Raw genomic sequence first — 24,499 nt, 5'->3', positions numbered from 1 at the left:
GGGTGCATTTCATAAACAAAGCTAGTTACCAATTTTGCGTAATTTTTAACAACATAAATTAAAACCATTTGCCTTCTAGACTTTTAGTTTATCATAATTTCAGAGTACACAGCTGAGGGGAATTTTGGCCAGAACCTTATAAATCCCATCACATGTACAGAGTGTACACCCTCCTCAGTATATCATATAGATATATCTATATATGTTATCAATATCTCCATAAAATACAGCCTCTCTTATGAATAGCACCAAAAATAACAGACTGGAAGTAGCAGGATGTAGGCAGCACATAGCAGTAAATAATAACAGAAATCATGAGCTATAAACAGGAAATAAAGCACCATTGTGAAAAAAGGTCGCTACTTACTTGAAGAACTGATCTACTCCCAGTTTTACGCCATCTTTAGTAAAACGCTGAGTAAAAGGTATAAGGCTTTCAACATGGCAAGGAACAGAGCCTGGCTGTAAATAATATCCTGGAGTCTTCATGGGCATTGTAACTTTGGGGGCATCTGAAGAAAGGAAACATTCCCCAGAAAGTATATTAACAGCTACTAACACACATCTTATCCTTTCCTTTTATTAAAAGGAAGCTAAATTTCTGATAAAGCTCCACTTAGTAGGTATTGACCATCATGAACTAGAGACAGAACTTTGGAAGGAAACAGCACAGGAAGTACTTGCTTAAGTTACAAAAGCATACAAGATCTCAGTTTTAATTGATTCAGATGAGACAAATGCACAGTCAATTCAAGTTAAAGTCTCTTACCAGGAATAATACTGGAAAACGAAACACTTGAAACTCTCTGAAAAAGATAACCATCCTTGTCATAGCCTGTTATTTTAACAAAAAAAGCTTCATCTGGTGGAATGAAGTCAGAAATATTCCATAGTCCATAGGGCTTTCTATCAGGATAGTATTTCACAGGCAAGGTCTTAAGGAGTTCCCCTGTAATACTCAGAAGTTCCAGTCGGTCTACTCTAGCTGGAAGCAGGATCCCTGTGGTATTCAGCAGCACGAAGGTAGGAATCCCTAGAAAAACAAAACCACACTATTTTAAGTGCTAAAGAAAACAGATAATTAAAACATGAAAGATTAAATTCCATCTGCATGGCTCACTACCCCATGAATGCAGCATTCAGCTCCAGCCTTTACCTACTGAGTAGGGAAAGGCTAAATTGTGCTGAGCTGTGTTCTGCTTATTAGCTGTGAGTAGACCCAGCTGGGGAGAGTTTAAATTACTGATTTCCAAAAGGTGTTTCTGAAATAGCAGCTTCCTTATTAACTCCTCACCATGCCCCAGGGCTAAGGCCTTTTTCTGATGCTCCAAAAATAACAGAAACAGCACTGCAATTTTGAAGCATAGTTAAAAATATTTATATTTATGTCACACAGATACAAAGCCCCCCCAGGAACCAACCCACAGCATCCCCAGAGTTACCACAAAGCTCATCATAGAGCTCTACTCAATTTTGGAGGCTAGAAGCTATTTAACATGGACTAAAGTGGAAACAAACCTTGCACTGGCCTGCTGGATGCTTTTTTAAAGTCTAAGGTGGGCTTCCTGGAGAAGCCAGCTCGGAAGTCGATGGTGCTGAGCCCCGTGATGCGCACAGAGTGCCTCCCGCTGCTCGAGGTCTGCAAAACAGCCAGCACATGGAATCAGCAGTGCAGGGACCGCACAGAGTGTGAGCCAGCCACTGAGCTCAGGCACAGACTCCAGCATGGCTAACAGCAGCACATACAGGAGCCTCATGGCTAAAGCTCTAAGGAAAAGCACCTTAAGTAAAGCTTTGCTTACACGTCCTGGGCCCTAAAATTGTCGTGTCAGCAAAGAGAGCCAGTTTGTCCTGGAAGTAAATCACAACACCAACAAATCAACAACTCCTTGCCACGTGCTAGTGCCTGCAAAGGCAGTGATCTGGCAGTTAGGACCTTACTGTTACAAATTCTACTAGAAAATGGTGAGTGAATCAGAACTCAACAGAAAAATCTATGCATTAAAAGTGCTTCTCTTCCCCAGCCAAAGGCACAGCTGGAAAGCAGAGGGTGCACAGGTACCTCTCCCCTCTGGTCTGTACCTTTGTACCCTCACCTTGTCATTCTGCTTCAACCACCAAAAAACAAATCAGAACCACCCCCACCCATCCATCACCCTTGAACAGCCTGAGCTTCAGGTTCTGGAAAGTACAGCTGCTTTGGTCTTTCATCTTAAAGAAGATAAAGTAATTATAAGTTACTTCCTATGTTTCTATGCAGAGAAAGAAAGGTCAACTGCTACTTCCCAAAGGTGCAGAGGAACCCATGGCTTTTCCTCCTCACCTACTTCCACACTCTTCCAGTGTCTGGAAGGTTCCACTGAACTTTCCCTGGAGTTTTACCTGGTCCATTCTCAAATTCCTGCAGCCCTCTGGAAGAGAGGTTACTCCAGAGAACCCCTCTGCCACCACTGCATGAGAGTATCAAATTAAACAGTTGTTTCTTATAACTAACAGCCTTGGGACAGGCATTAGACACCATGACAAATCGATGCCTATCTGATTAAAACAACATATTTCCTTCTATTTGGTTAACCTTTCACTCCAGAAATAGCACCACTAAAGCCTTTTTTACATAAGCCAGCTGTTAACAATACAAAGAAATATTTAATTGTGCCAAACAACTCAAGGTATCAAGCCTTAATTGGCAGTTAAAATTTCATTAGACAAACTCAGTGATAAAGTTCTGTTTTTATAGCTTGGTGCATCTGTATAAGGAGCTTATGGTGTGAATAAAATTTTCACAAAGCTTAAATCATAAAATCTTTGTGTTAAATAAGCCAAGCCAGTGACTAAAGCCAAGTAAACAATCCACAGAAAAATATACCAGGAAATCGTTTCTCTTTATGAAGTACTCAGACCTTTGGATATTTGTGAGTTTTAAGGCCAAAATAACCTTATAAAATTTTACCATTTCCTAATATAAATAAATACATCTCTCACTGTCGTGTCTAGGATCTGGGGGTCTCTAGGCAAACACCAGGAATTAGCCTTATCACACAGGACTGCTTTCCAACTGTTATCTTTAGGTCTCTTCTCATTATTTCTAGTTGAACATGGATTACAGAGACTGTACATTAGTGTTTCCCCTCCCAGGCTGGATGAGTATCATCAAAAGAGCAAATACAGATTTGTGACAGATGCTTTCCTGTCTTGCAAACAACATCAAAAAACTGCCCAAAATACAGGTATCATGAAGAAATGCATGACCTGGCTTGCTCATAAAAGTTAGATTAAAATATTTCAACTACATATTCAAGAGATGCTCTTCATTTTTAAATACATCAATTTGAATGTGTTATTCATGCTCTCCACAGAGCTGAAGACAGCATTATTCTGAGCTTAGAAAAAAAGCCAAAAAACCCTCCCAACCCCCCAAAAACTCTCAGGCCCTGCCTGCAGGAGCAGCCTGATGGCTTGGCAGGGCTGCTGTCCTGCTGCCAGGAGTGCATGCCACCAGTGGCATGGCAGGGCTGCTGTCCTGCTGCCAGGAGTGCATGCCACCAGTGGCAGCCTGGGCATGGGGGACTGTTGGCTCTCCTCCCCAGCAGTTCCTGCAGCCCAGCACTCAGGTGCTGGCCCACACCAGTGGCTCAGCTCACATCACACAGCCAGGAGCACACAGGGCTCTTCCTGCACTGTCCCTCTGGGCTGCAGGGCACTGCATGTTTGCTGCACTGATCCCTCACCCTAAAAGTCTCCAACAAGTGACAGAAGTGAATCCTAAGGCACTGACTGTAGGAAAAGGTCTCAGGACCCAGTGTGGCTCATGTTACCATATCCAGCAGGACCCAAACCTTTTTCTTTTTCATTTTTAACAGCCTACCAGGTTGTCTCTGTACTGGAGTTTTCAGCACTTTTGGTGATAGGATCATGGAATTGGAAGGAACATTAAAAGGTCACCCAGTGCCAACCCCTGCCATGGGCAGGGACACCTTCCACTATCCCAGGTTGCTCCAAGCCCTGTCCAGCCTGGCCTTGGACACTTCAGGGGCAGCCACAGCTTCTCTGGGCACCCTGTGCCAGGGCCTCCCCACCCTCACAGGGAACAATTCCTTCCCACGAGCCCCATCCAGCCCTGCCCTCTGGCAGTTTAAAACCTTTCCCTCTTGTCCCATCACTATCTGCCCATATAAAAAGTCCCTGTCCCTCTTTTTGATAAGCCCCCCGTCCTAGGCAGACATTCAAACAATTCTCCCCTGAGCTGCTGAGCTCAACACGCTTTTGTAGCTGCAGTTCTGCAGCAGGATCAACAGCTTCCCCCAGGGATGTATGTGAATTAATGATCCTTTTCAAAACACCTCTGTGCTTAGAGTAGGGACAATGCACAGCAGGATCCATTCAGCACTGCCTATAAAGTGCCTCACCCGGGTGCCTTCCCCTCCAAAAATGACTGTAGAGTATTTACACTGCTACCATAGAACAGTTCAGTCAGAAGGGATCCACACCAGTAGGCTTGTTTCCACATCTGTTTAGGAAAGCTGAGATCATACAGCTTTACCTACATAAAGAGGTATACAACAATATTAAATACAAGATCACAGGACGTTTACTGTAACACAGTAAAACAGCTGTGAGTATCTATGATAAATAACATAGTAAATCATTATACAACCCCCTTATATGCTACAGGACAATCATACATGGGTTCTGCAATAACTTTACCTTGATTGTCCATGTTCCAGGCTCTGGATCTTTGACATTTACTACCTTCGCAGAGTTGTGGATATTTAGCAATTCGTTCAGTCTTGATCCCTTACTGAGCTGCTTGCCTGAAAAAACAGAAACAGGAAGTAAATACAGGATGGAGTAAACACAGTATTGCTTAAAAAAACCAGAGAGTAAATACAATGTTGTTGTTTTGTACCAATGTATTTCTGATACTTGACTTACTACTTAGCAGTCAATGACATTTACAACAGCCAAAATTCTCTACAATTCTTTGACAGAATACTGAAAACTTTCATTTATATGTGGGTGGTTGTGTGCAGGAATTGGGTCTCTAGAGAGGGATTTTGCGTCCTCAAGGCTGACCCTGAAGAACCGTCAGCCCTAAAACTCAGCTGGCTCTTTCACAGCACTAAAGGGAAAGAGGAAGTGGAGACTGGGATGTCCCAGTGCCCATTTTCAAAACCTATTAGACATGCCTTGAGTAATTGCAGTGAAACCCCGTGGATTTAGATGCATGGAGCTGATCTATGAGAAAGGGGTCACAGCTTCAGCAAAGCCTGACACTTGCACCCAGGACTGTGTGTTGGCATGGCTGGAATACAGACACTGAGCAAATCTCTTTCCTGTAAACAAGAATGCCTCAGTGCAGGACAGACCAGACCACATTGCAGGGAACCCATCCTGGGCATAAAATATTTCCAAGATATTAAAACTTAAGCTACATCCTCAGGCAAAAGGCATTCAGAGAATACAAAATATGATTTGAATTTATTTCTGGAGTGCTGTTCCAAGTTCCTAAGGCATCAACATAGTAATAGACAATAGATTTGTTTAAAATAGCTTCAATTACAAATTAGCTCCAAACCTGTCATGGCATTTCCTATCACACACTGCTCAGCTGGAGATGGGCAGAGGAGACAGGTTTGGTTCTAAATGTTCTCACAGCTCAAAAAAGCCAGACCATGGTTGAACTCTCCTCACATAAAACCATCGTGTACAACCCTTAAATGATGGTTCAGGGAATACATAAAGAGATGAAAGGCAAAAGTGCCCAGCAATTCGGAATGCAAGGACAAACAGTAACAAAGAAGATGGAGGCGAGATGAAGTGGACAGAATAAGGAAGTTTTCCAGCGTCCTCCAAGTGAAAAAAAAACATAGAATATTGGGGGAAAAAATGAAATATCAGAAGAGATTTTTCCTTCTCGTTTTTCACTATCACAAAAGAAAGTATAAAGTACTTCACCTAAAGGATTATGAATCTCAATTGCTGGTGAAGGACCACTCAAGGACACGGTAACTTCCTTCAGACTGGGATCAAAAGGGATCTGCCAAGTATTTACAGCCATGGACAGATGGTCTGTAGACAAGAGATGCACTTTGGAGGCTTGAACTGCTTCTTCAACCCATTTTAACACCTAGAAGAGAAAAGAACAGTTGTTACTATACTGTCAGCAGTACTGGCTGTTGAAACAGTTTCTGATAAAATGCTTGTCTCTACTGTCTTGTAGAGATTCTGTATTAATTTATTTTTAAAATGTGAATACTTAAAGGAAATGAAATTTTGACAGAAGATACTGGCAAAGCCATGGTCAGCATGGTGTTTAAAGGAGTACACTAGCACACCTGGATACATCTCTACACAACAACCACAGGTCCTTTAAAAAGGAATTAGGGATACAAACCTATGGACATTTCTAGTCACCAAGTTTGAGTTGTATGAAGCAACAAGGAAAATTTCCTCATCCAGATGTACCAAGTAATTGCTATCTGTGGACTTTTCCAGGGCTTTTTTCCCCTAAAACACCTAATACAAATTACTGTTAGGCACAGCACAGAGGTGGGACTAGAGGGGAACACGGCTTTGGAAGGTATGTCCCTGCAGGACATGGAGGCTCCCACGCCAGGGACAGGACAGCAGCCCATGGGAGAGACCACAGTGAAGGAGAGGAAAGGTGTGAGGAGGAAGAGCAGCCAAGAGAAACCCTTGTGTACTGACCACAATTCCTGGTGGCACTGGAGAAGGGAGGAGGAACTGGGGGAGAAGTTGAGGTGGGCAAGTGGAGGCAAAGGTGTTCCTACTTGTCTTTGCTTCCCACTGCCTGAAGGAATAATTAAATATCTATTTTAATTGGCAACAAATTAATTTCCCTTAAGTCAACTTAGTCTTGCCCTCAACAACAACTGGTGATTTCCCTGTTTTTATCTCAACCCAGAAGCTTCCTCAACCCATTCCTCCTCTGCATGGGGTAAGTGGCTGAGAGGGAGCTCGACAATCAGCCAAGAGAAACCCACCACAACCAATCCAACCTCCCCAAAAACATACCTGGTTTGTCAAACTATATGATTTTGCATCACCTCTGTACATCACAGAGCTGCAGCATATTTTTTAAATCCTACTGAAGCAATATTGGCTTTGTATAACACTGTGAATGTGAGTCTCAGTAATACTGAACCGTGATCTTAAGTTGCAGTTGACTACGGTGGCATTGAGAAACATCTTGTAAAGGAGAACCATCTTCTGATTATGTCAGTTCAAAACTTGGAAACCAACAATAAACTAACCTGGATGTGTTACCCATCAGTACTGGGGGTCTCTGGGGCAAGTCCTTCAACCTAGGACCCAATTCAACACACTGCTCAAAAGAACCTCATTCCCCTGGTTCATTGGGCATAACTTACCTACTTTATCCATGAAAAAATGGAAATATGCTATAGGTTTGTGTGTGAGATGACTTTGTGATAGAAACTAGATTCCAGTGTACTTGTTCTCATACATTACAGTATTAATGCCCAGCAACCTTTGTGCTAAGATGAAATAAGTTTAAATAAGTGAAGGGTGTCATTGAAAACACATTTGAAATGGTGGAGGCAGGTTTTCATCAATGATTCCTCCTCCACTCTAAGGAATGCCCCACCTGAGTCGTGCTGAGTGCTCCCAGCACAGGGTGAGACCGCACTGACCAGGTGTCCCCTCCCCAAGGGTGTGCATGAGTGAGGTGCTTGGGCGTGTTTGCAAAAGAACATACCCAAAAAATCACAGTAAAATTGCCTGTGCTGCTCAAAGCCCTGCAGTAACGTGGCCCAAGAGAGAACTGGGGTTTGTGCAACAGCTGGTGACACCAGCTAGGGAGCAACTTGTGTTTGCTTTAGACAAGCCTGGAACAGGAATCATAAGGCTTCAAAAAGATCCAACTCATTTAGGTTCTACTTTACAAATTACACATCTGGGTCCAAATATGCTTCCAAAGGAATTTCAATGTTCTACTCAGAGTGAGATGAGCATGACACTTTTTTGTATGACGTATATGGCAAAGTTCCCATTTAATTCTAGGATCTCACCTCCACAGGTAAGTTTTTAAATGGATTGTAAAATTCAATGAACCCATAGGAACTTCAGTTTCTGAGTTTTTCAAGATCAAAACTGAAAATGGAAGGAACAGAGTGACCCAGCTGTCTGCAGTCTGGCAGCAGCTTGCTTGTATAAGTTCAATAGGCAATTCTGGGAGATCCATTTCCCAACCCTGTCATTCCAAAGAGGTTTGCAATACTGCTGTAACACTGGTTTGGAAGTAGGTTTTTTCTCCTCTGGGACCTTTACAGAAAGCCCCCCAAACAACAGCAGCTTTTGTTGTTCTGCCAAAATGTGACGTGACGAATATTATTAGAGGGGGAAGGGCAAATACAGCAATGATTTATAACATTTCCCCGGAAAATTTGCTCTTGCAACCTGCCCTGCTGTCAGGTCATTTCTTGGAATGCATACTGAAACCTGGAAAATCTGTGGAGCATGGTCTCTATTCCCATTTGTTTATTCTGGGACTCAAGAACATTTCTCAAGCAGTCAAAGCAACAGGATTTCAGGTTAACTGTTTCATTGCTTGAGTAAATTTGGGTTCATACTTAACCCAAAGAGGAAAAATATTCTAGTAATGTTTTTAAATGCACATCAAAAAATGTAACTGAGACAGTGCATGAGAAAATAATACTGTAAAAATAAAACATAAATTATATATGTAACTATAACATGTATGAAAACCACACGACTGAAGTTCTGGTGTTGGATCTCAAGCACTTCAAAGTTAGGAACCACAAGAACTAAGCCTGCCTGCTTTCAACTGCCTTTCAAAAGCCGTTCTGCAGTTGCTTTATGACAGACCTTAGATACATGATCATGGTTTATTTTTTCCAGAGATTCCAAATTCCATAGAAACCAGAGAAAGACCAGCTGTAACTATTTGTTTTTCCCTGCTTTGTTTGGCATTCACTATACATTATGTATCTTCAGAATAGAAGCATTCAGCTGCCTTTCCCATGAAACCACTCCTCCTTTTTCTATGAAAATGGATAATGCCTGCCTGGGACGAGGGAGAACAGAAGGCAAGAGACAGGGATGTGCAAGAAACCTTCATTTTAAACTGCAGTTTTGAACTTTTGACTTTGTCACCTGCATTGTATCCTTGAAAAGGCGTGAAGGGGCCTTTTACATCTTTAACTGAGCAAAACAAGATTTCAAATTGCTTTCTCTGCAGCATCATCCAAATACACACTGGTCACACACAGCAGGGACCTGTAACACCAACCTGAGCTGTGCTGGCGTAACCCTTGGGTTGCCATCCCCTGGGAGGACTAAGAGCCAGCAGAAATGGGATGCTCTCCAGTGGGTTTTAGGGACCTCTGTTCACAGCAGAGCACTCTTGAGTGAACACCACCAGACCCTTTCCCTGTGATCTTACAGACAATACCCTTCAGCACCTTCCCCACAACAACCCCTTTTGCACCATCCCCTCTAAATGTTCTGCCACCACTCTTGTCTTCAGTCCCCCCTCAATGTCGTCTCATACACTGCATCGCGTTCATCCACAGGCTTCTCACCAAATCCCAAACTCTCTTTTTTTCCCCATATAGGTTCATCCAGCTTTCAAGTCACTCAACAACACCCCCTTCTTCCATCAAAGTCAAAGCTGTGCCTCTACATCATTCTCAGTTCTCCTCCCATCAATGTTCTGTATACGGAAGATCCAATTCTACTTATTTTAAAAATCAGGAAGAAAGATGTATTTTTAAGGAGTCTAAGGATAATTTTCCCTTCTTACAGAAAGGTCAGAATAAGAAAAATCAAGTGCTCCAACACTAAAAGAAATGGAAAAAGACCACTCACCAGCTCAGTCCTCGTGAACTCCCAGCTCTATCCACACTGATCAGTCCAGTTCATCAGACACAGGAGTGACTCATTTTTGCCACAATCAATCAAAATGACCTGGAGACATAACCTGAACTGCCAGTGACTAATAAATCTCCACTATTTTCCACAGCACCACATTCACACTCTGCTGATCATCACAGTTCATCTCAACACCCACTCTGGCATCAGTACAAACCTGTGGGCATCACAACCCTTTAGAGGAATTTCCTTACAGTAGGGTAATTAGGTGTGGTGTAATGTAACTTCAGTTCAAGTCAAAATTAGTACCTTCTGGAAATTGGACACAGTTATGAAAATAGAGAATCTGCTCCTAACAGGGAATTTAACTCATGTTTGATGCATATTCTCGATGCCGTGAGAATAGAACCTGAGGGAGCAGCTGGAGCTGGGTCAGGGAGGGTCAGGCTGGAGATCAAGGAAAAGGTTCTTCCCCCAGAGGGTGCTGGGGCACTGACCAGGCTCTCCAGGGAATGGGCACGGCCCCAAGGCTGCCAGAGCTCCAGGAGTGTTTGGACACCGCTCCCAGGGATGCACAGGGTGGGACTGTTGGGGTGCCTGTGCAGGGCCAGGGGTTGGACTCAATCCTTGCAGCTCCCCTCCAGCTCAGGATATTCTGAGATTCATTTAAATTTCAAGCAATTGTTGCAAATTAAGCCCTGAGTCTACAAAAGCAACCAGAGAAATCTCACCCTAAAGAAACACATTTCAAAACCAGGACTTCAGTGCTTTGATAAAGCACTTTGATAAAGGCTTTCCAAGACACTGGGGACAAAGTTTCAGAATATTACAACCTTATAATGGTTTGTGTTGGAAGGTACATTAAAACCCATCTTGTCTCACACCCCTGCCATAGGCAGGAACACCTTCACTAGTCCAGGTTGTTCAGAGCCCCAACACAGGCCTTGAACACTCCCAGGGATGGGGACTTGATACCCTAACTACATAAATGCTCTCATTTATCTAATGCACAGTAATCACAGTGAGTTTGTAAAAATAGGACCTTCACCCCAGACTCTTAGATGAGCTACCTTCAGCAGGTAAGTGGAGATACTTATGCATTTCATGCTTTGCTGGACTGAACCCAACACAACTTTGTCAAGCACCAATAATTTTGTGCAAGTTAATTGTAGTATTTGAAATCAGAAGATGTTTTTCACAAGTAAAAAAAAGGCACGAAATTTTCAGCGTTGCCCGTACACAAGCACTGGATGTGTATCAAGTACTGTCTTGCTGTGTTTCCTTATATCTAGCTTAGAATATTGCTTCATTCTGCACTTAATGCTCAAAGGGCAAGAACAAGAGGTATAGTTTGAAACTTTATACACTAAAAATAGCTTTGTTTGGGTTTTTGGGGGGTAGAATAATCAAAATGTTTTAACAAAACAAGCCATTGATTTGGCAGGGTACTCGGCAGGGACTTTGTAGCTGTTCCCTAATCCCCAATCCAGCACTGGCTGTCTCTGGGCCCACAATGGTGAGTGTGCTTCAGCATTTATAAACTGCATTCTTTACACATCATCGACTCCTCAGAGAAAAAGGAGGGCAAGTGTGATTGTTTGATTGCTGCTGAATCCTGCCTGAGGGCTATCCCATAAACAGCTGATCAGATCTCTTCGAGATGTCCTGTTTGTTGGCATCCACCCACTGGTGGAAATGCTTCTTGGAATCAATGCTGATCCAGAACTGAAACCGCAGAGAAGGTTTTATTGGGGATGGCAGCAATTTGGTCAACTCATTTTCATAGTCACTTGGCCCAGACACAGATTTATGTAAGGTCAATAATCACTAAAATTGCAGAGTCTTTTGGGTTCGGTTTTAACACAAATTGTTCAGCAGTTATTGTGGAAGACTTCTGAAAGTGATTTAGGGTTTGGTTTTTTTCCACCTTAGGCAATCTCTCACACTGCTTAAGCATCTCTTTCCAGTGGCCACAGGCTGTATTTTTCCCTCCCTCTCAAAAAAACCCTGCAAAAATATCACCTACTGATTTCGCCCTTGGCTCTTGTGCAGAGGTGAGGCCCTGGTACAGGCTGACCAGAGAGGCTGTGGCTTCCCCATCCCTGGAAGTGTCCAAGGCCAGGTTGGACAGGGCTTGGAGTAACCTGGGATAGTGGAATGTGCCCCTGCCCATGGCAGGGGATGGGGAATGAGATGATCTTCAAGATATCTTGCAACCCAGGAGTCATTTTATGACTCTAAAATTTACTCAAAAGAAATGTTGAGATAAAGCTGGGAGGGGGTGAAAGTGGCTACTGAAACCCCCTGCTTAAAACCTTACCCAAAATTCCAAGACAGTCTATCCTTTCTGGCAGAAGATGGCATTCTTAGAAACAGGGAAGTGCCAAGTTCAGAAAGCAGCAGCAGGCAGCCAGGAGAGCAGCTTGTGCCAGCTCCACTCCAGAACATGGTGCTGCCTAGAACCTACAAATGGTTTTATTTGCTCACTTCTACCTCCCAAAGGCAGGAGAAAACAAAATCACAACAATCAAACCAAAACTTTATCCTAAAACTCCATCCTGGCAAAGAGCATTTCCCACTGGCAGTATCAGAGGGTCACAGAATGGGTTGGGTTGGAAGGGCCCTTAAAGACCATCTCATTTCATGATGATCCCTTCTGTACAAAGGGGTTTCATGGAGTGTCACAGAGAAGTTTTACCCTTCATACATAATAGAAAAATGCAAGCCAGGATCTGCACAGAACAAGCAGGTAATTTCTCTTCCTCCAAATTTTAACCCAACTTTTGGAGGATAAATCTTCTGGGAAGTTTCTTCTTTTGACCACCTTCACATCACTGGCAACAGCTTCTATCATTCCCAATGAGAACTTCAATTTTTATAAGCAACAGCTGTAGAAAAATGCAATTTATGTCCAACATTTATCATTGTCCAAATTTTAGGACAGACAGAAGGAACAAACTAGAGTAAATTTTTATTTTAAAACCTCAGCTAGTTATTGCTATACTGGGGATTCAAAGGGGAATGTTTACAACATTTATAAACAACTCCAGCTCTCCAGATAAATACCATGTGATTTCACCTCTCTCCAAACTGTTTTCTCACGCACTTCTGCAGTTTCATTTCTGTCTGAGACTCACCGGCATTCCCAAAGGAAATAGTCGTTCATGGCTGTGGGCGAGGAGCCACAGGTACCAGGAGGGCAGCAGAAGTGGCAAAAGTATTGCAATGATAACCTCAATTAAAAAGTTACTTCCATGACTCTGTGAACAATGGAAACCTGAGAGTTCACACTATCTATCCTATGTGGGGAACATTTTTGTCCAGGCTAAGTAGCAGCTCACCAAACGCTCATTTAAAGCTGATACTGGGCTCTTGTTCTGAGCAGAAAGGCCACAGGGCTACAGCGCCCAGAACTGCTCGTTTTTTAAAAGCTCTTCTCCTGGAAGCCTTCTGGCACAGGCAGAGGGAAGCTGGGGAGGTTCTGGTGAGATGCAGCCCTTCACACTTCCCTAATGTCAACAAAAGTCACAGAATTGCATCCTGATATAGAAGATGGAGAAAGGAAGGGAGGGAAAGCTGGAACAGAGTCCACATACTAAAAGCAGAACATTTAGAAGTTCCCCCTTCTGCTCCCTAACCCACCATCAGGTCCCTTTAAAGATTTAGAGTATAACTCTTGCCTTGTTTTCTTTATCTACTGCAAAACTCAAGCAAAGTTACCTCATTAACTTGTTTTTTGTCCAAGTGAAAAACTTGACCAGAACTTGTTGAGGCAATTTCTTCATAGACCTTGTAACCAATATGATCCCTGTCATCACAGTCTCCAGTCAGCACAAATACCACCTGGATTAAAGAAAAATCAGTAAATCATTGGGCACATGTGCACAGGTGAGGAAAGCATTGCCAAGGCAGCATTAAGGCAAGACAACAGAAGAATACGTCTCTTGGGATGGGTTTGTTACTTTGCATGGATAGAGTCATTGCACTCAGTACTGACGGAAAAATCAAAGCAGAAGAAAAGGAACAGACAAAAATCCCTTTAAAAATCAATCAGCCCTGTTATTTACACAATACTTCTTTTAGAACAACATTAAAAAATCTACATAAGTGATAAGCTGGCCAAAACCACATCTACTGGTAGAAGATTCAGTTGCATTATTTAATTCACAATAATAAAAGGAATATTCCACTCAGTTTTTCCTTAACCAGATCAGTTAACTCTACAAAAATTTTAAAAATCCTTAGAATGCAGTATTATGGTCCCTTCTGTAAAAAGACTTCACCGAGTATCACACAGGAGAATTCTATCCTTTGTCATTGAGCAAAGCAGAGCATTAAACACACAACCCAGCTGGGAAATGCAAATCCCCTCGTTACCTGTGACTGTTTCTGTTGGATGAGTTGAAGCACCTCATGGGTCAGTCTGTAATCCTTGGATCGGGCATCAGTAAATACATAGATGAAAGAGCCAGGCAGGGAAATTTCTAGAGCAATCTTTATTGCCCCAATGCTCATCTCTGGACAGTCTCCACCACCCTATTCACAAGTAGAAAGAAAACATAACTTTTTTTTTTTTTTTTACGGAAGAAAACATACCAAATAAGTTACTTTCTTTTGGGACCTTCAAGACAGATGCTTCCTCAGCCTCTGATCATTTATTCACCTTTTCCACCCTAAGGATTTTATGGTTTCTGCAGAGTATTGTCACACACTCACAAGCAGCAACTGCAACAATTCCAAAGAGAAAATAAAGTGAAAAGAAGAGCCCTGACGTTGGCTGGTGTCATGCTCACTCTCATCCATGTTGTGCTCAGCTCCAGCTCTTGTGACAGCCCCGTTTCCCACACTCACATGCTCTGTTCCTGGCTGACAACTCCTCTGCTCTGGTAGCACACAGCAGTCACGGGAGGTCAGGGGCACAGACAGATGGGAAATGATCCCAGGCAGGCAGTGCCGAGCTCCAGGAGCATCTCTGGACACCAGAGCAGCAAAATCCTGTCCTGGACTCCACCCTGGGACAGGGAGCTCAGCAGAGGGCACAGGTGCTGTGCTCCCACAGCTCTGCATTGCAGCAGCTGCAGAGCTGGAGGTTTTTCAGAACCTGTGTTCAATCAAAATGCTTCCAAGTATGATTTTATCTTTAGAGGAAGGGATTAGTTCCTCTCCCTAAATTAAGAATTCAGGAGAAATACTGTTTAAATAAAAGCTCACTAACTTACATAAAAATTAACTTGGCATATTGAAGACAGAACTTTCCAAAGAGCTGATACAAACTGTAAAACCTGCCCCATCATCTACAACAGATCTCTGCACATTCAATGTTAAATATAAAATTTATTTCTTTTATTTTTACAATCAACATGCCTTCACACATATGTATATACAAATCTACACATGCTGAGAAAGAAGAAGGCAAAAAGAGAGCAGTCCTTCATACTCAAGAATTATGTTTGTCCTCAGTGAAATGTTCATGTTGGGAACAAATTTAATCTATCAGTATCCTTAATCCAATTTCAAAGCAAGAATATCAATAAGTTTCTCACCTATGCTAAAGAACAAGCACATGGTCACTGTTCTTTCTGTAAGTCATATAAGAACCATTGTTCTTTTCCAAAGTCAGTTCTCCTAAATGTAGCCTTACTTTTATGGGAAAAGCAGGTGGTAGACTCCAGACAGCCTAAAATGCAAGAGAGAACTCTCCAAGAAGATTTTTGACACACAGAACTTTATCTTGGCAATGTCTATACAGTCCAGTGGGACACATCAGTATATCCAAGTTCTTTCAGCAGAAGACTCTTCCACATAAAGCTTTAATTTGTGGGCAAAGTCAAAATAATAGCTAATTTCTACAGACACCTACTTGGAACAGGAAAATTTCTATTCCCACTTCAAGTCTACTTGATTATCATCTCATAATATTCTATATGGCAGCATCTGTTTTCTGCATAGAACATGAAAAGCACTACTGATCTAAATGGTTGTTCTGAGAACAAGCATGGACTTTTTTATTCCCATAATGTAGAATAATACTCTTAAAAGGCAGCTCGTAGAACAACAAAACAACATCATCATGAAATGGTTTGGATTGGAAGGACCTTAAAGTTCATCCAGTGCCAACCCCTGCCATGGGCAGGGACACCTTCCACTAGCCCAGGTTGCTCCAAGCCCCATCCAACCTGGCCTTGGACACTTCCAGGGATCCAGGGGCAGCCACAGCTTCTCTGGGCACCCTGTGCCAGGGCCTCCCCCCCCCTCACAGGCAGAATTGCTTCCTAACATTTAACATTTAGTATTGCCTTTACTCAAAGAAAAAAAGTAGAAAAATTTCCATTCAGTATTTCCTACCTTCCTCTCCAAATTGAAATTAAATACAGCTACCTAGCTGGTAGCTGGAAAAGCTGAGGTGAGTCAAGCTCAGGAAGCTTCATTTTCCCTCCAGTTTAAACAGGCCCACAGAAACACACAAAAAAATCTCCTTAACAAAAAAAAAAAAAAAAAAAAAAAAAAAAAAAAAAAAAAAAAAAAGACATTAAGGAGCCATTGCTGCCCAAGTCCACGTTCTTATCACACTGTCCACAAGAATGATTCACAGTTAATTACTGATGAAATATAGGTGATACCTCCTAAGCTGATCCTATATCCAAGCAGTATGTCCTTTATCACTCTGAATGTAAAAAGAACAGGGCCCAGTTTCTGCAGTGAAATGTACACAGTCCAATTTCTACCCGATGTCAAATGCCAGCCAAGCGACCCTCCAACTATTCTACGACATGAATGGAAAACAAGAGCTGGGCTTACCCTGACATTTAGGGAGGACAAGTTGAGCATATTTTGATATAATATGTTTTATATGTCAGACGCTTTGAAATAATTTCTCTTCACCTTCATTTTAGCTTTATTCATTAATGAGAATATTTAGTCCATGCCCTTTCTCAAAATGAACTCAGCTCAAAAGTTCCTCTACCTCCACAACATTCACTCTTGCATCTTTTCTCAGTCTTTTTGGAAAAATACTGGTAACAAACCTGTAGAAAGTGTTCACATTTTCTCTACTGCAAGATGACCTATTGGTCCTGTTCTAATCATTTTTTGATTTCTATTTTGGCCCTTCACCAATACAATGGATGAATACAAGTCAGTGTCAGCCTTCATACAGCAGAATGAGCACATCTTGAAAGTAATTATGAAATATGCGATCAGCCAGCATTAAAGAAAGAAATCTAAAATTCACTAGACAGAAACTTTTAAACAACTTGATTAGAAATGAAGAGTTTGAAATTCCCAAAAGCTTCGCCTAAATCACCCACCTTTTAGAAACAGCTGCAATTACCATCCAGTATAACTATGGAGGAAACAAAACACGAAAACTGGATGGAGTTTTGAAGTTTAAATTTCCCCATGAAGGAGAAAACTGCAATAGCTATTGTTTTCTCTTGATTTCAAACCTTCTGCCAACTTTTAAAGTAATCTTCAAGCAATCTGTTCTTACATGGATTACACCATGTGCCAGTTTCTGAGGGAGAGCCTGTCTGGCACTACTGACTCCAACAAGGTTCACCACAGGTCAGAAGCATTTTCCTTGGTTAAAGATAAGACAATAGCAACATATGTTCTGTCAGTAAGGATAACTCCATTCCCATACCTCCCCCTTTCTTTACATTACCTGAGGGAGCAGCTGGAGCTGTGTCAGGGAAGGTCAGGCTGGAGATCAGGGAAAGGTTCTTCCCCCAGAGGGTGCTGGGGCACTGCCCAGGCTCCCCAGGGAATGGGCACGGCCCCGAGGCTGCCAGAGCTCCAGGAGCGTTTGGACACCGCTCCCAGGGATGCACAGGCTGGGATTGTTGGGGTTTCTGTGCAGGGCCAGGGGTTGGGCTGGATGGTCCCTGTGGGTCCCTTCCAGTTCAGGATATTCTGTGATTCTAAGAAGCCTTTGAATCAGTAAGTGCCAAGTAATGCACAGCAGGGAAGGCAGTGCCTATGGAAAACCTGACGGGTCTTACAGTCCTCTTGTTTGAATGGTGTTCATGGAATATAATTTCCAGAACACAGTAAAAGTCCATAAAAGTGTCTGTGGACAAGTGGCAGGACTAATGAAAATGCCAACTAAATGTTAACATTACCTAACTATTCCTTCTTGTGTCATCGAACCGTGTCTCCACACGATGTAAACTAAAACAATGGAATGAAGCATAATCCCAAATTAGAATGAGCAGGAAGATGACAGTTTGTGCAGGCAAAATGACAGAGGTAAGTGATCTACCTCCTCATGAATGCTTGCAGCAGGAATATCAGCACAAGAGGAAAGATTAGCATGAGGAAACGGTCTTTGCTAGAACCACGTAAGAAACAAGTTACTCACCTGAACATAAAGTTCCCTAAGTTCAAACTGAAATTTCTTGGGATCTGTGGTTATTGTCACTGGACCAATTTCTAGAATGAAACATGAAGAAAACACAGAGTTATCAAAAGACATATGGTAGTAAAAAAATGAAACTAAAAGCATCAAACAGAAAGAAATAGTAGGGAATGATATCCCCAGTACTGAAACCTATGATTTCAAATCTGGTAACTTTAATATCATTCCAGTATTACCAATCTCTGTGTCTTAAACATTTATAGGCACATAAAGCCTTTCACCTTTGATTTTGATCAAACATTTAATTGTTCTTAGTAATAAAAAGCGAACAAAAATTCCCAGAACAAATGTTGCTGGACCAAGAAATAATGTATTTTTCCAGAAAGAGGCTCTTCAGACTGGAGAAAAAGAGACTTTGGGAAAACCTTATAGCAGCCTTCCAGAGCCTAAAGGGGCTCCAAGGGAGTTGGAGAGGGACGTTGGACAAGGGCCTGGAGAGACAGGACAAGGGGGAACGGCTTCAAACTTAAGGAGATCAGATACTGGGGAAGCAATTCTTCCCTGTGAGGGCGGGCAGGCCCTGGCACAGGGTGCCCAGAGAAGCTGGATCCTGGAAGTGTCCAAGGCCAGGTTGGATGGGGCTTGGAGCAACCTGGGCTAGTGGAAGGTGTCCCTGCCCATGGCAGGGGTAGGCACTGGATGGGCTTTAAGGTCCCTTCCAACCCAAAGCATGCCATGATTTTGTGTTTCTAGGTAAACATGAAGAGGCCTCTCTGGACAGAACACACATATGTGGCTTTGCAATTTTACTCATGTAAAAAAAAAGAAAGAGAAAAAAAGATATGTGCCAGAACTCTTCCCTGAAAAAAACCCCATACCTCTGGAAAAATCCCAGTGTGAGCCCTATCCCCAATCCCAGCCCACCTAGCAGGAGCTGCCAGAAAGAACGAAAGCAGAAAGAAACAGCTTTATTCATGGCATTTGCCATGTCTTTGTCTACTGAGGAAGGGCAGGATGTCCAAGTGAAATTGCCTGAGGTATGTAACAGCAGCCCATATGTGAGCATTTCTCAGTCCCACAGAGCTGTCCCTCTGCCTCTCACACAGCTGCCTTCCTGATTGGTATCAAATGTGATTCCAGCCAGCTGGTTCCTGTGCCATGATTTCCTGCCTGCTCACCTCAATCTGCCTTGGCACCGGTGCCCTTCATTCTTTGCCTGGCCCGGGCAGGCATTGCTGCCTTGGCCATGGGCACTCGCCCAGCTCAGCGAGAGCAGTCAGAATGCTCTGCCAAAAATCAATAAATAAACACACTCACACACAAAAATGAAGAGATTTCTACCAGTTGAGTGCTCCAAAGCACTCAAAGAGATCAGCTGAGTCCCAACAGACCAAATGGGGCACAATTCTGCTGTCAGGGTAAAAGCCAAGCATGAAACTGCAGCAGTGCCAATTTAATACAGCTGAAGCTCACAGGGAAGTGCTGCCTCAGCAGACCTCACAACACTTTCCAAGCTCTATAAAAGTTAATATGCACTTATCTTCCATATAATACAGACAGTTTTCTTTCTTAAACAGTCCAAAGTTTTATTTCACTGGAGTTACAACAGCCATCACTAAGGTCTACTCTAATCACACCAGTATTTGCTGGGCAGGCTCTATTTATGAGTGTCTTTAGGTTTAATTTGTTTCAAAGTCACCCATGAGATCACACAAAATCTTTCCTAGACTATTAAACTGTCCTTAGGGGTTTTTTGTATGGCTGTGAGTCATTTATCTGTGAATGCCATGTACTAAAATGCTGCACTATCATTAAAAGAGCCATTATAAGGACTCACTGTTCCTTCACATACCTCATCCCGCTGTGCTCCCACTCCTCCCACTCCACCTGGCACCATTCTCCTTTGGGTGTCCTTTAAAGCAAACACCTGCAATAAAGCTACCTCCAAATTGTTTTGCTTCCAAGCTCCCCCTTGCCAAGCACTGTTCTAAAGCACGTCACTGACTGGGGTTTATCCATACAGTAACCCCATTAGCTCCATTATTCCCATCCCACTGAGGGATTCAGTGTTTCAGTCTAGGGCAGTAAATCCTTTGGAAAGGCTTTCTTACCCTATAAAATAAAGATCTGAAAAGCAACACTCCTTCGGCTAAGCTAAAACAGCCCATCAGGTCAGACGGGCGGAGAACTTGGCCTCGTTCCTCTGCAGGCAGCACAGGCTGGCTCCAGCAGCGCCGATGCCAAGCGCAGCCCGGCCAGCTTCCTGCAGGAGCACGGCTGCGGCCGCCCTCTGCTGAGAGCTCAACGAAGAGCTCAGCTGGGAAACGGCACTCGGGCCACGAGTCAGAAACACAGTGTGGCACAGTCAGCATCAAGTGCTGTGGGCAGGACAGAGCAGAGAACCCCGCAGGAGCCGTGCAGGGGCAGATGTCCCCAGCTGATTCCACAACTAAGGCCACATCTGAATGGTGATGGGGCTCTTCCTCACCACCTGAACACTTACCAGCTTGTCCCAAAAAAACTCAGCAGCTGTCCTTCACATGCTGTTGTGTCACCAGCTTATGTGACCTGCCTGTCAGAAAAGCTTTAATAGCCTTAGCCAGCTTTAGTTTCTTTCATCCTCATTCTGTGACCTCCAAGTGCAGCCCAAGTAAGGCTGTTTCACCAACACAGGTAAACACAGGCCTTCAAAGTGTCCAGAATATTAAAAAGTGAGAGGGCATTATGAGAAGTGCTTTAAATTTACTTACCAAGCATAGTTTAAACCTATCACTCCAAACACAGAATATTTACTCAGAAACTACACTCTGTAAACACACCAAGCAGAAGAAAAGCATACATTTTTTAGCTTCATTAGTTCTTTAGGTAAAGCTTGACACATGGAACACTCTAACAGAATACAGAATCACAGGGTGGTTTGGGTTGGAAGGGAAAAGCCCATCCAGTCCCACCCTCTGCCATGGGCAGGAACACCTTCCACTAGCCCAGCCTGCTCCAAGCTTCGTCCAGCCTGGCCTTGGACACTTCCAGGGATGAGGAGGTATGGTTTTCCATTCTCATGCTGCAATCTGAATCGATTTTTAGGGACCAATATGGGAATATTTGGGACTGGTTTCTTGTAGGGGTCTCTCCATTGCTCACTACTCCAAAACTTTCCTGGTCACCCAGAGGGAGCTGTGCAAACGTGGAAAAGCTGACACAGCCCCAGAATGGCAGCGAGTCTTTGTGAGGCACCAACTCAACCCTCAGGCCTCAGAAGTACAGCGTAAATGTCAGCTCTTCCAGACTGACTCAGGAATCCAAGAATCAAATGCTGCAGACACACAAACCAGTAACAGCGGAAAGGAAGTGTTTTAAAGGAATGGCTGCACATCCCTGAGCAAAGCCTGGACTTCCAAAACTGAAATCACAAAACTCAATGTAGCCACCGTGGTATCTGAGCTTGTACCTAAGCAATTAAACAACTACGACAACATAAAACTGAATAACACAGAGATCAAGGATTTTGATACTTCCTTTCTGGGGCAAGTCTTGTAAAAACCACCTCATTGGTAAATAAGGAGAAAAGCCCACAGCAACCTGAGAAACTGGCCATTCCAAAAGGCCCTGCTGTTTTTCCATGGCTTTCTGCCACACGTCAAATGGCCACGTGTTTATGTGAGCATTAAGCTGAGCAGCAAGCACATTGGGAAAACCACAGATTTCCCCATGACACACAATCACACATAATTACCGCTGATGGTGATTGCAAATTTGGCACTCCCCTACAGAGTCCTGACCACAGAACATATCTGCACCAAATGTCTGCTTTGGACAGCTGGGTGCTTCAGGAGATCTAGCAAAGGAATATGGAAGCCATTTGCCTACCTCTCATCAACTCAGAACACTGGATTTGTTTGTTCCAGAAGGAATAAAAAAGCTCTAAATGATACTTGGTAGCTGAAGAAATTTTGGCAGAGATGCTAAACCTTGTGGAGTGCTCTCACCCACAGAATTCCTTCTTCTAATTCACAACAAGGATGTTTTGCTAATGCAAAGCCATATCCAGGATTAAAACCAACTTACTAAATAAATAAAGCGAAGATATCCCCCCAAAAAGCCTCCACACCACTGAATACTTCCAAGGAAATATAGATTTCAAAACTATGACTTAGGGACCCATGTGGAGATATTTGGGACAGGTTTGTTGTGGGGGTCTCTCCATTGCTCACTACTCCAAAACTTTCCTGGTCACCTAGAGGGAGCTGTGCAGAGGTGAAAAATGAAAAAGAAAAATAGAAAAAGAAAAAACCCCAAACCTACCACAGAATAGTGACAAATCTCTGATATCCCAATAACAACAATAATTACTATTCTATTATATATAATAATACCATAATAATTACACTATATGTTATATTATACAACTACATTAATTATATACTAATAAAAACTAGTATTATAGTTATTAGTATATTTAATTATCTCTTCATTACACAGTACACACAGTAAAAGCCTGGGTGACAATTATCTTCCACATTCTTTTTTATTTATGAGTGGACTGACAAGTCTAGCACTGGGCTATGGCAATTCAGACAGTTTTTGAGATCAGAGGACTAATATGAGTTTCACATATCCATATATACAAATCCTCACCTACTCATTTATATATATGTGTGTGTGTGTACATGCATATCCAATAATTTTCACCACAAATGAAGAGATGCTGAAGGATTAGGAGTAATCAGATAGGACAGCTGAAATGCCTAAAGCAAGATCCCTGCCAAAAGAAGCTGGTGTACAATTATCCCCTAAGAGCCATTTACTAAGGGTGCTGAATACCGAGGTTTATCTGATTTAACGCTCTTCTCAGAGAAAGACAAGAACTGCATCCAATCCATTGCAAAGCTCTGCTTACAGTTCCTCTGAATGCCTTTAGAAGCAGCCACCGCCAAGAGTTAAGAGAATAAGAACATTGGTAGAGCTACTCCCAGCCAGGCTCCAGCCAGCTGTCCATCCTGAGGGCACAGAAGCAGAAACCTGCAATTTCCCAACAGCAAATTGGGTCCTGCACGCTCTTCCCACTCAGATCCCTCACGAGCTGCCACTGGAAGTGCTTCACAGAGCTCTCCTTCCCCTTGAGGGAGGGTCAACACAGAGGTGAGACTACATAAAAGAAAACCACTTGTAACTGCCATCTCAAATGATAGTCAATAGTTTTGTTCCTCACACAGCTGACAAATACATGCACACAGGATCAGAAGCTGTTTTATAGCATTATGTTTTAATGCACCTAAAAAAATGCTGCTCCATTTTAACGGATTGCAAATTTCTGCTGTAGACTACCAAACCAAGCAGCTGACTATGAAAATATAAACTAGAAAAATATCACTAACCCCCACCTAGTAAAGAAAGACCAAACTTAAAGCCTTGTGCTTCATCCTCTGAAGTGAAGGGTACCCTCAGCTCCCATTCAGATGATGGGAGCTGTGTGGATAAACACCTTGATGAATTCTTCCAGGAGCACAGACAGCACTGGAGATGCTGCCTACAGTCATGAACCCCCCGCGGCTAACACACATCCCACTGGAAAGACCCTCCCAGTGGATTCAGGGAGCGCTGAGTAAGCCAAGATCCTTAGCACTAGAACATGTAATAAGTTATTTAAAGTTTCTCCCTAAATGATATTCCCTCATGAGTCAGCTGCTTTCAGATTCTAACCTGGCTGTAATTAATTTTTTGAAGAGCCCAAAAACTGCAGTTAGCAACTTTTACCAGATTCTTAACCAGAGAGAAAGGAGCCAAACCAGCCCAGCAAGCTCACGTTTCCTTAACACACTCATTGTTTTTATTTTTTAAATGGTTTTTCAGCCTCATGACTTATGACTATTAAGTCTAACAGCAGACAGGAAGGAGTCAGACTGCTCACAGTTTCTCACCCAGTTTTTCATGAGTTGGCTCTTCACAGACAAACCAGATAGATTATCCTGGGAATTGCAGAGCCCTGCTACGCAGCCCAATCCAGTGCCAGTGGAGCTGATAAAGCTCCATCCTCACAGATGGCAAGGGCCACCACCCTCATGCATCAAACTCTTCACCTCAGGACAGTGGCCAAAGCCTGGCTGAAATTCAGTGACCAAATATCTAACACAAGCTTTACTAACAATGTGCCTCAGTAAGTGCCACGTTTGTGTTGCTATTTCCCATTGTTGTAACAGTTATGAGCTCATGACTTTTTTTTTTTTTAAAGGAAACTAACAATGACAAAAAAGAAGCATTATAAATGCTTCA

General features: G+C 42.8%; 1 protein-coding gene across 7 annotated transcripts in view; it reads right to left on the bottom strand.

The window, feature by feature from the left end:
• HMCN1 (hemicentin 1) overlaps positions 1 to 24,499 on the bottom strand; it is a 179,696-nt gene that overhangs the window by 130,345 nt on the left and 24,852 nt on the right. For all 7 annotated transcript variants that reach the window (XM_042033801.1, XM_042033800.1, XM_042033796.1 and 4 more), the window contains exons 2-9: positions 18,233 to 18,303; positions 14,251 to 14,409; positions 13,594 to 13,716; positions 5,956 to 6,127; positions 4,705 to 4,811; positions 1,519 to 1,639; positions 770 to 1,033; positions 368 to 512 (exon numbers count right to left, since the gene is read on the bottom strand). In XM_042033801.1, coding sequence (XP_041889735.1) covers positions 368 to 512; positions 770 to 1,033; positions 1,519 to 1,639; positions 4,705 to 4,811; positions 5,956 to 6,127; positions 13,594 to 13,716; positions 14,251 to 14,409; positions 18,233 to 18,303 — 1,162 coding nt within the window. The remainder of the gene's footprint in view (positions 1 to 367; positions 513 to 769; positions 1,034 to 1,518; positions 1,640 to 4,704; positions 4,812 to 5,955; positions 6,128 to 13,593; positions 13,717 to 14,250; positions 14,410 to 18,232; positions 18,304 to 24,499) is intronic.

This window comes from Corvus kubaryi, unplaced genomic scaffold (genome assembly GCF_017639235.1).
Source record: "Corvus kubaryi isolate FWS band 111438036 unplaced genomic scaffold, C.kubaryi_AGA036_p1.0 37361, whole genome shotgun sequence".
In the NCBI taxonomy this organism is placed as follows: domain Eukaryota; kingdom Metazoa; phylum Chordata; class Aves; order Passeriformes; family Corvidae; genus Corvus; species Corvus kubaryi.
This window is presented reverse-complemented; position numbering and strand designations above follow the sequence as displayed.